The sequence below is a fragment of the Diceros bicornis genome, chromosome 10 (genome assembly GCF_020826845.1).
Source record: "Diceros bicornis minor isolate mBicDic1 chromosome 10, mDicBic1.mat.cur, whole genome shotgun sequence".
NCBI classification, from domain to species: domain Eukaryota; kingdom Metazoa; phylum Chordata; class Mammalia; order Perissodactyla; family Rhinocerotidae; genus Diceros; species Diceros bicornis.
This window is the reverse complement of record NC_080749.1, coordinates 68,761,772-68,773,844: the sequence shown is the minus strand read 5'-3', so window position 1 is coordinate 68,773,844 and position 12,073 is coordinate 68,761,772. Positions and strand designations below refer to the sequence as shown.

The 12,073-nt window shown below is 37.5% G+C and overlaps 1 protein-coding gene across 1 annotated transcript in view; it reads left to right on the top strand.

Annotated features, from left to right (window-relative positions):
• Nucleotides 1-2,361: 2,361 nt before the first annotated feature.
• OSGEPL1 (O-sialoglycoprotein endopeptidase like 1) overlaps nt 2,362-12,073 on the top strand; it is a 33,425-nt gene continuing 23,713 nt past the window's right edge. Inside the window, exons 1-7 of the mRNA XM_058549420.1 lie at nt 2,362-2,858; nt 6,945-7,332; nt 8,121-8,325; nt 8,402-8,550; nt 9,372-9,502; nt 9,622-9,693; nt 11,444-11,549. Coding sequence (XP_058405403.1) covers nt 2,575-2,858; nt 6,945-7,332; nt 8,121-8,325; nt 8,402-8,550; nt 9,372-9,502; nt 9,622-9,693; nt 11,444-11,522 — 1,308 coding nt within the window. The 5' untranslated portion in view covers nt 2,362-2,574 and the 3' untranslated portion in view covers nt 11,523-11,549. The remainder of the gene's footprint in view (nt 2,859-6,944; nt 7,333-8,120; nt 8,326-8,401; nt 8,551-9,371; nt 9,503-9,621; nt 9,694-11,443; nt 11,550-12,073) is intronic.

Below are 12,073 nucleotides of genomic sequence, written 5' to 3'. Positions count from 1 at the left end.
AGATTCCAGTGTATAACAGAAAATAACCTCTGACATCTCATGCAATCAGACAGGATGACTAATTTTTCTTAACCTTGAGGTCTTAATTTTTCTCTTTTCCTCTTGTGAGTCAACAACACATCCTAGGGAAAATATGAGTTATTTTATCTTCTGGCAGTTAAAAAAACAGATTCCAGAGCCAGATGGCCTGACTTCTAATCCTAGCTCTGCACTTACTGCATGACTTCCAAATCACCCAAACTCTGTGGCCCAGTTGCCTCATCTGTAAAATGAGGACAGTAACTACCTTATGCGGTTGGTGTGAGAATTAAATAAATTAATCTGCAACAGTGCCTGGCACATAGTAAGTGCCACTTGATTATTAATTATGGTAATGTCTCGAATGAAATTTTTGAAAAACATAAATTCCACCTAAAAAACTCAATAACATTTTGGTAATTACGAATTTACATATCTGTACCTACCACTAGACTATAACTGACTTCCTAACTGATTTATTCATCTTTTATACCAAGAGCTTCACACCTTGCAAGGCACAGATATATACAAACCTTGCATTTGTAAGGTCCTTCCTTGGTAAAGCCGTAAAGCCTAGCAGAAAAGAAGAAAGCCTCTTGGGATAAATCTATTCAAACAAATGGTGACACGTTTACATACCAATAAAAGCAAAAAAAAAAGTGAAGGAGGTGCAAGAAGATGAGTAGATACTATGCTGAAGGTTGCGTACACAGTAAGCAAAGGCCATATAATGCATTATGAAAATAGGATATTAAAATTTTTTAAGGGAAGTGAATATTCACCACTGCCCCCTCCCTGTATTTTTATCACAAAAAGGAGCCAGCCTCACACCTTTTACTGCAAGTGAAGAAGTGGCAGTAACGGTTCAGACTGTCCGAGCCGAAGCGCTTCTGCTTCCTCGGAACCCTGTACAAGTCCCTGGGAGCGTCCCTAGTTTGCACTCTGTCTCTGACAGTATTAGATACCTCAGGCCACAACCTTTAGATTTGGTGATAGTTCCTCTAAAATGGAAAAACGAATAATTACCCCATCCTTTTCTCACAGTGCCGTCCAGATTCCAGCCAAAGGCAAAAAATGTATATTTCTTCTAATGTAGCCTACTGTTTAGAACTTAATGCTGTGTGGTCAGACAAAACCGTGTTCGGCCTCCGCTAGATCAGTCATCACCCGGGTGACCTTGTAGAAGTCTTGTTACCTACAAACCTGGGAGAAATGCATGAGCGCACGCACGGCGTCTCGAGCAAAGACGGCCTGCTTGCTTATATTGACTCTGACTTGAGTGACGCGCGCTAGGGCAATAGCAGCTGGCGCTGGCGACGGGGCGCTGGCACCGTGTTGATGACGTCACTTCCAGGGCGCCAGGTTGGGGCTTTCCTGCGCCTGAGGACGCGCGGTGGATCGTCTTTGCTGGGTAAAGGAGACGAGTACTAGATACTGTTGTTCACGAGGAAGGTGGGTGGAATTGCTCGCCTGTCTCCCCGCTGAGGTTTTCGCGCGCCTAGAAAAGCGGTTCCAGTCCGAGCCGTTTGCCTTCTTAGAGCAGTCACAGACCAGCGCTGGCTAAGTTCCCTGCATTCACTTGGGCACCTTCTTGGCCCAAAAGAGGAGTACTTCGCACAAGCTGCCTTGCCTAGATCTAGTGACTGCAAATCTAATTTCTCAGGGTGTGTCTGTCTGGGCTGCACGCCGCGCAGCTGTCCTCTGCGTCTCTAATCCCTGGATGCCCTCCGCCCCACTGGAACAGTAAAAGTTCCAATATATATTCGCTCTTTTTTCTATTTTGTCCATTAGTGTGTTCGGGAAAGGCCCTACTTAAACATCCAGAAAGTTCTAGAACAGGTGAGTTGGGGCATGAAACTAGATACTTGGCAGAGTGAAAATACCAGGGTGCTTTAATGAGGGGCTGCTATTTGGGGGGAAAAAGGATTTGGGGAGATCCCTGTTATGATAAACCTGCAGCAAAAATGAGACTTAATTGGAAAAATTGTAATTAATGGATAAAATAAGTATTAGGTTGCAGTCATTTTAGTCTAGATGTGATTCTTTTAAGATGAGCTTTATGAGAACACTTGTTACTAAATTAGAAGACTAAATCTTGGGTGTGTTTTATGTGAATTCTTGTTTTTGAACCAGATGATTAAATTTTAGTTTGAAAGATATTTCCAGGAAATAGGAATGCATATATTTTATCTGTTCTGTTTTGTCTTTATCGTTTGATTTTTTAAAACCATATTTTGTCTTAATTTTAGGTATGGAAAAATAAATAGCACTTTCCATGGAACTATTTCTGCAACTATTGTAATATTAGCTGTTTTATAAAGAATAATGAATAGTTTGGTAAGAACAGCATAAAAGTAATAGTCATACTGAAAAATTGTATATTTGACTTCCCTGTTTTCCACTCTAAAGAGCAATATATTCATTCATGCTGTTATTTATATTAACAGGTTGCTACAGCCTTTAAAAATTTTGTTCTTCCTATAATTTTATAAAAATATATATTGAAAAATAAACCAAGGTTTCAGAATTTTGCTTAACTGAATGGGTTAGTGGCTAATGTCAGTTCCAAATAATGTTTGCTTCTTTAATTCTTCTCCAGGAATTATCTATAGAGTGAGTATGCTAATATTGAATAAGACAGCAGGAGTGTTTTCTAAACCATCAAAAAGGAAAATTTATGAGTTTTTAAGAAGTTTTAATTTTCATCCTGGAAAACAATTTCTTCATAAACTAGTTTTGGGAATTGAAACCAGTTGTGATGATACAGCAGCTGCCGTGGTGGATGAAACTGGAAATGTTTTGGGAGAAGCAATACACTCCCAAACTGAAGTTCATTTAAAGTAAGTAGACATTCTCTTGGTAGTTTCCACTTTTTTGAAAAAAGTAAAATGAAATAATTCTTTTGATTTATCATATATAAAACTTAAATTTTAGGAGTTAACTTCTGCTTTTGTGCAAAAGCTTCTAACAACTGCTATAGAAAACCTTAAACCACTCAACCTGGCTTTTAAGGCTCTCAGCAATAAGGTCCCAATCTTAGCTAATCCTGTTGCCAAAAAGAAACTCAGCTCATTCCCAGCTCCAATATTTATCCATGATTTCCTCTCAGTAATGCCTTTTCTTCTTTTGTCCACCTCTATGTTTCGTGGTCTCAACTGAAGTCCTAGGAAAGCATGACTTGACCTCTAGCCTGTGTTAATCACTGAAAAAAAACCCTATTCATATGTTGGTATTTAAACAAATAATAATATACTGTTGTATTAAAGCACAGAATGGTGCAAGGTTTATAAACTCAGATGTTTCCAGAGGACCACCAGGCAGGTTACATAAATAAGTCATCTGGATATAAAGTGGAAAATATCTGGAGGAGGTCACTACTCAGCTCCTGCCCATTGTTGCCATGCAGGAATGTAGGCCTTGTGTTGTTTGATCATCAGAATTTTCAAGAGAAAATGGAAGTCCAGAATGTTACTGTAATATCTCCAGATTTTTTAAATTAGTACTAATTCAAAATATATTACTACTGTACAGATCAAATATGCCTTTAAGCCATCACTTTACAAGATCTGAATAGTGAAAAAGTTGGTATTTTGAGATCACAGACGTGTATCTGAATCATGAATTAGGCACTTGGTATTGGCTCTGACTTTAAGCAAGTTCCTTATCCTCTCTGATTCTATTTTCACATCTGTAAAATGGGAAAGATAATACCTGCCTTACAGGATTGTGGGGAGGATAACAGAAATAATATATGTGAAGAGGGAGAATAGGCCTCTAATGGTTACATACTGTGTGGAAGGGACTGTGGTAGGTGTTAGTAAGGCACAGTGAAGTACTAGAAAGTCCTTGCCTTCAAGAAGCCTAACCTAATCTCTGGACACGATACATAGACCTGCAGGAAAAGTTAACAGTGCAAGGCAGCATAAAGGGAGCATCAACAAGTGGTGCCAACAATAACTATTATTATTACCATGCCTCAGGTCCACAGTCCTTTCAGTATTTCTGAGTGTATTGGATGTTTGAACATGTAAATGTTAACTGCACAGAAAGGCCTACCCTGACAACTTTATCTAAAGTAGGTACTCCCACCCTGTTTATTCTGTATCACCATACTCTGCATATTTTCTTCATAATCCTTTTCATAATTTATATGTTTGTTTACCTGTGTATAATCTTTCCCCAATAGACTGTAGGCTCCACGGTGACAGGGACTATGTCCATATTAATCACTGTACTATCCCTAGCACCCAGCACAGCATCTGACACGTTGCAGGTGCTCAGTGGCCTTGAAAGATAGTTCAGCCTTCAGTGAATGGAGATGGAAAGGATATTGTAGCCTAAGTGAGCATCAACAGCAAAGGCAAAGAAATGAGAAAGTACTGGACATTCAGTTTAGCTAGCACATAGGTCACTTGAGAGGAATGCACAGGCAAATAGGCTGTGTGGTGCCATCTATGCAGCTCATCTCAGCATTTTCTGAATACCTTCAATTGCCAGGCAACATTTGAGGCACTGTAGGTTCAAATATGACTAGGATATATGATCCTTGCCTCTGAGCAGCTTACTATATAATGTGGTTTAGAGTGTAGGTTTACATTCTGGTTCAGCCACTTACTAGCTTTGAGACCTTGCCCAGTTTTCTGTGCCTCAATTTCCTTATCTGTGAAATGGGGATAAAAATGACAACTAGCTCATAATATTGTTGTGAAGATTAAATGTGAATTCTTTTTTTTAATAATTTTTTTCCCCCCAAAGCCCCAGTAGATAGTTGTATGTCATAGCTGCACATCCCTCTAGTTGCTGTATGTGGGACGCGGCCTCAGCATGGCCAGAGAAGTGGTGCGTCAGTGCACCCCCGGGATCCGAACCCGGGCCGCCAGCAGCGGAGCGCGAGCACTTAACCGCTAAGCCACGGGGCCGGCCCTAAATGTGAATTCTTTTAAAGCATTTAGTGTGGGTTATGGACAAATTGCAAGGGCTCAATAAAAGCTACCTATTATTGGTAACAATAGTACTTCTTTTACTACTATAAAGGAAGATGACAGGTAAACAGGTCATTGTAAAACAATGGAAAGTGCAACAATAGAGGACTGCTTGGGAGGGGGCTCCTTTCTTCCAAGCCAGAAACCTGAAGGGCAATCTTGACATCTCCCTCACCACTCTATCCAAATCAGTCCTCCGGTTATAGTAAATATACCTCCCCAATTTTTCTTGAAACTTTCCTCCCCCTTTCCGTTGATTTAGTTCAAGCCCTCATTGTCTCTTGCCTGTACTCTTGGCTCCAGCCTTGAGGCTAAATGGCTTCCCTGCCTCTTTATTAGCCTCGTTCCCTAATCATCCACTCTCTGTACTGTCTACAAAGTAAGTAAGACAAGAGTATATGCTCATTATTAATTCTTTGAGATTAAAGCCATGGTCTTACTCATCATTTTTGTCTCTGGTGCTTAGCATAATCCTTGGAAGGTAACATACATAGAAGAGGCACAGAAAGGAAAGGGGGAGGTAGGCAATTGAGAGAAGGAAGAAATAAGTGGGAGGGAGAGCATTTGGATTTAAAATCTCCCAAATTCCAAGAAAGTAAAGGCTTTTGAGTTGAGTGATGGGGTCAGCAGTGTGTTTTATTTTGTAGCAACACAATGTAGAATGGACTCCACGGATCAGAGGATATGTCTAGGGAAATGCAGTTAGAAGGCTTTGAATAGACTGAGATAATGAGGGCTTTTTGAACTTGCTGGTGGCAGTGGGAATGGTCATAAACATAATTAAATGTGGAAGGTGAGGGAAAGAACGGAGATAAAGATGAATCTTGAAACCCAAGTGATTAGGAGGTTATTGATGCCATTAGCAGAATTGAGGAATATAAGAGAAAAATAGCTTTGAAGAATTAAGGAAAATGGTATTACAAGGTGGATATGTTGAAATATGATCATTTCTTTTAATATCTCCCATTGCCTGACACAATACATATCTTAACTATTAAATAAATATTCATTGAATGCTCCTACTAAGGATTTTCATTTCTGTGTATAGACCTAGCAGATCTTGCAGCATCAAATATTTGAAGATTTTTTTTTTGAGATGAGAGGTGCATCTTGCAGACCCTGTATTTTATTACTCTTCTTCTCTATAAATCAGTCACATGCTGGCAAATTTTTTGCTAGCAACTTTGCCTCCTAATTCTTGATATTTGGAGTGGTGATCTCCTGCTTGTCCTACATGGACCAAAAATCAAAATTACCAGCTCTGAGCACTGGATTCCCAAACTTTATTACAGGACTACAAGCTGTCTACTGTCCTGCCATGACCTCAAGTGCAGTGTGTTTAAAAATAAACTCATCTTCACAAAACTGTCTTCATGTTTCTCTCTATTAGTATTTCTTTTCTTCCAGTCATTCCAGCTCAGTATCTGTGTCATCTTTGATGCCTTGATCTCCCTTCCCCTTGTATCCAATTATTATACTGTTCAAGGCTCTCTGTCCCTTTCTTCCCATTCCCATGATCACCCAGTTTAAGATGTAATCACCTTACACAAATATTTTTGCAGTAACCTCTTAAAAAATCTCCCTGTCTGCAGAAAGATTAATTTTCCTAAAATCCAATTTTATCCTGTCCTAAGGTCAAGACTTCTTCCTTAGAATGCTTCTCAAGATTATTTTGGTGATTTCATTCATCAACAAACAAATCCATGGGACTTTGTTGTGCACAATTTTCAAAAGTTAGAGACATTACCCTTAATCACTGCATATTGAGTTCTTGTAGTGTGCTGCATTATACGGCACACGTATTTGAAAATACTTGACTTACTAACGTTTTTAGCTATATAATGATTAATTTGAAAATATGCCTTTTGCTATAACATATAATTTTTCTTCCTCTATTTTTACGATCTTAAAATTATAAAAAGCTGTTTTTTTTATTTCTTTCAGAACAGGTGGAATTATTCCTCCAGTAGCTCAACAGCTTCACAGAGAAAATATTCAACGAATAGTGCAAGAAGCTCTCTTTGCCAGTCAAGTCTCTCCAAGTGAACTCTCAGCAATTGCAACTACCGTAAAACCAGGACTTGCCCTAAGCTTGGGAGTAGGCTTATCATTTAGCTTACAACTGGTAGACCAGCTAAAAAAGCCCTTCATTCCCATTCATCATATGGAGGCTCATGCACTTACCATTAGGTTGACAAATAAAGTAGAATTTCCTTTTTTAGTTCTTTTGATTTCTGGAGGTCATTGTCTATTGGCATTAGTTAGAGGAGTTTCAGATTTTCTGCTTCTTGGAAAGTCTTTGGATATAGCACCAGGTGACATGCTTGACAAGGTAATTATTTAAGAATTAATTTCTCCATTCTTTTTTGTTAAGGCATCTGTTTGAGTTAAATAGTGATACGTGTACTACTATCATTCATCTAAATATTTCTGAATAATATCATATTAGACTGGAAAAAAATTTTCAGTAAGTAAAAAAGAAAAAGAGTAGTACATATTATAAAAGATTCTTTCTTACCCATTCCAAATAAGATGGTAAATGGTTTACATGAGTGCATAAAGGCTCAAATAGTATGCAGATGCAGTTATATTTTTAATCAAAAGAAGGTGCTTTGTAAAGTGTAAAGTACTGTAAAAATGTGAAATAAGAGGATATATAAAGATAACATAAGGACATTAAAGATGTCCAAGTTCTATGATTAAATGTCACAATTGCTGATACCATCGACAAGCAGATTTCTTTTTCCTTTGTTTTAAAATCCTGTAGAGCCTACTGCTATACACAAAAAAACCTGCTGCCAACAGTTGCAATGATTGGAAGAAATAAGACAGGTTGTTATTTTTGAAGTTCATCATTCAGCAGTCATCCACTTCAAACCTAGTCGCCGTCCCCAGTAGGAGAGCAGAAGTAGATAGGGAGGCAGTGACTGGCCAGCTTGTCAGGAGGAGCGAGACTGTTGGTCTTTACTGACCACCAGCTGTAGTCCATGTTTGTAAAAGTATAGCATGTCTTACTCATCCAGGTTGTTTTTTTTTAGTAAAATTCATTTCTTTTGTATCTTGATTTCAAAATGTGCGATTTTATGACTCATTACAAAAATTTTTGTTTGTTTTTAATAGGTAGCAAGAAGACTTTCTTTAATAAAACATCCAGAGTGCTCCACCATGAGTGGTGGGAAGGCTATAGAACATTTGGCCAAACAAGGAAATAAATTGCATTTTGATTTAAAACCTCCCATGCAACGTGCTAAAAATTGTGATTTTTCTTTCTCTGGACTTCAACACATTCTTGATAGGATAATAATGCAAAAGGAAAAAGAGGAAGGTATATTTTTAATTAGTGAAGTTGGACAAATAAGTAATCCTGGATTGTGTCTAAAAATACCCGCTCATTTCCGCAGGTATTGAGAAGGGGCAGATCCTGTCTTCAGCTGCAGACATTGCTGCTGCAGTACAGCACACAACAGCATGCCACATTGCAAAAAGAACACATCGTGCTATTCTGTTTTGCAAGCAGAGAGGCTTGTTATGTCAAAGTAATGCAGTACTGGTAAGTTTTGTCATCTCACCTTAGAATGGTAGTAACACTTTATAGTATGTTACTTTTCTTCCAAGAGCTTAATTGACCCTGTCCATAGGATGAAAAGGTCTTTGGATGCCATATGCTAGCCCTGACAGTATGAAATTATGGAGATTAAAGACTAACGGCCATTTCTTGTACATATATGGCAGCTTAATGTGACGTGGACAGCCTGTGTGGCAAAAATGTCCAAGACTGCATCTTCTCATTGAATTTAAAAGAAAGTTTATAATAAGAAATGAAATGCAGTAATGTCTGTCATTATTTTTAGAAAAATAGGCTGATTTCCTTCAAATTTATGTTCCTTTGATGAAATCCCTTTAAATGTGCTTAAAAGCCTTGATAGACTTCCTGTTTAACTGTATCTTAAAGTTCATTCTTTTGATAATTATGAAGTGAGAAAATATTTAAATGATGGTAGATTGACAAAATGGAATATTACATGAATATCAAAGATAGTTTTTTAAGAATTATATAAAATAAAAAGTGCTTATAAGTAAAAAACTTCAGGGTCTAAAATATTGTTGTACTATGATTGTAAATTGCAAAAAGATTAGAAGAAAATGTAAAAAAACGATAATAGTGATTGTATGCTGATATTGAAATTGTTGGTGATTTTTTTTTCTTCTCCAGATTTGTATTATACAGACATATTACTTGCTCATTACCCATCTATCAAAATGTGATATTTTCTGATTGTATAACACTGGTATTTTCCCCAGGTTTAGCTCATAGCTTGGCTCATATTTGTATGTGATATTTGTTAATTTTGGTCTTCTCAATTCCTGCAGGTTGTATCTGGAGGCGTTGCAAGTAACTTATATATTCGAAAAGCTCTGGAAATTGTAACAAATGCAACACAATGCACTTTGTTGTGTCCTCCTCCCAAACTGTGTACTGACAACGGCATTATGATTGCATGGTAAGCCATGGGATATGTGTGCTTCACTCAAAAATTTGTAAATATTAGTTGCCATTTCATCATGCTAAATCTTCCTTTAAATTTTGCGCTATTTTTTTATGTTTATGATTCTTATTTAGGAATGGTATTGAAAGATTGCGTGCTGGCTTGGGCATTTTACACGACACAGAAGGCATTCGCTATGAACCAAAGTACGTGGTACCATTCCTAATCTTTATGCAAGATGCACTATAAAAGTCAAAGCCTGGATTTTGTTTTTTATATGAAGTTTTCATTGATATTCTGGTGGTACTTGAAGAAAGGTTACATTAATTTCTTTCATGAACCTAGGAGGTAGATACCTTATAAGGAATATTTTTGCTAAGTATCAAATTATAAAAATTTTGACAAATCATAGGTTAGAAACAGGCAGTGGGTAAGGGTGATGAATTCTCTCATTTGGGACCAGAACAGAAACCATATTCATGGCCTGGACTTTTGCAATGTCAAGACCATCTCAGGACCAGCTGGTATGAAGAGAATTAAGGAAGATGTACAAAAAGCATTCAGATGTGAGACTGGGTTGTGAGTATACTCCTCCATAGGCAGCTGAGAAATGGCCAAAAGATAAGCTGTTTTCTACCAGCTTTATTTCCTCTCCCAAATCAAAGTTCCAAGGAATAGCACAGTTTTTCAATTTGTTATCAAGTTCTGGTCTAAGTTAATTCTAGAATAGTAAAAATAGTAAAGGATGATTATGTTTCATAATCTGACATAATTCTACTTTTTTTTTTTTTTTTTTTGTGAGGAGATCAGCCCTGAGCTAACATCCGCCAATCCTCCTCTTTTTTTGCTGAGGAAGACGGCCCTGGGCTAACATCTGTGCCTATCTTCCTCCACTTTATATGGGACGCCGCCACAGCATGGCTTGCCAAGCAGTGCGTCGGTGCGCGCCCGGGATCCGAACCAGCGAACCCCGGGCCGCCGCAGCGGAGCGCGCGCACTTAACCGCTGCGCCACCGGGCCGGCCCCCATAATTCTACTTTTAACATTGTTTCATCTAATGTTTTAAAACTTTACAGCAATTTTAGTCCATAACTATAGCTACATGAACCGTAGACTATTAAGGCTGATCATAAATGAACAGAGTTTAGTTAGTAGTGGCAGAAGGAATCCCTATGTCGATGGCCTAGCCTCAGGTAAAATATATTGTCTGACCCAGTGGTACCTTCTTGTGGCAGTGTTGAGGCTAGAAATGATGGCTTTTTCAGGTTGGGATCCAGTTGAAGCCTTATATTGGGCAACATTGTAAGAAAGCAGAAATCTGAGGCCAAAGTATTTACTGAGAAGGAACAGGAAAAGGGTAGGATCTAAGGCCTCTCCTGCCAATAATGACACAGGAAGGTAGAAAAAGAGCAAGCCAGTTTTTCAGACCTCAGAAAAGAATCGATAGAAACCTGGGGAATTTCTAAAGTAGGAATGTATGCAGGTTTGACTTTAGCTTTATGGTAAACTGCTTTTACTCTTTTAGCTTTGTAGAGAATTATAAGGCATTTTTTTGTTATTTTTTTATTTCATTTTAAGTTTTTATTTATTTACAGTATTTGAGAGCAATAGAACTATTTCTTTCAAAAACATCTCATCGAGATGTATACATTAAACTCATCGAGCTGTATATATTAAATATGTATAGCTTTTTACATGTCAGTTATACCTCAAAGTGGTTAAAAAAAATCTCCAAATTTGGATTTCTTATTAATGGAACTGGCCTTCCTTCACCCATTATTCTGGTTTGAGGAACCACTGTATTTGTATGTATTCAAGAGCCATCACCACATATGATTAATTATACGTTAGACATGTATAGCGTTTGTTAGAATTCTAAGCAAATAGTCTGCAGAACTGGAGACAGATCAGGAAGCAAATATGTGAAATAATGTGATTTGTCTGATTATGACGCAGATGTCCTCTTGGAGTAGATATATCAAAAGAAGTTGGAGAAGCTGCCATCAAAGTACCACGACTAAAAATGAAGATTTGATTTTTGCTTTTCATAAAACCCCTAAAGGTAGTATTTCAACATTAAGTTTTGATTTTTTGTATATCAAATTGTAGAAGATATATATAATATTAATTGTTTATCAAGACTTCAATATTCTTTTTCTCATGTTTGATATTTAACCTGCTTTTCTGAGAGACTGTAATAATATGTTATAGTCTTACAAGGGAGTATAGATTTTTTTATTATCAAAAACCAAAGTAAAACACTTGTGGGGAAAAGAATGTACTGATATTGGCAGGTAGAAAGAAAAACCTTGGAAGAAAGTAATTCTACTAAATCCTGGACCCATATTTTACAGGCCTAGATCTTTCTCCCCCTTTTTCATATCGAGAGTAGAAGCTATTTTTTGGCTCCTGCTGAAACATTAGTCTGACTTTTCTAACGAGAGAGCAGCTTTAGAAAGGTAGCCAGGTCAGTCATGTCAAATCAGAGAATTCTAAATCAAGACAAAAGATGACTTTTTCTAATAGAATGTATGTTATTAATTATAAAAATGTATGTTATTAGGTATCTTCTCTGAAGCAAAGGAA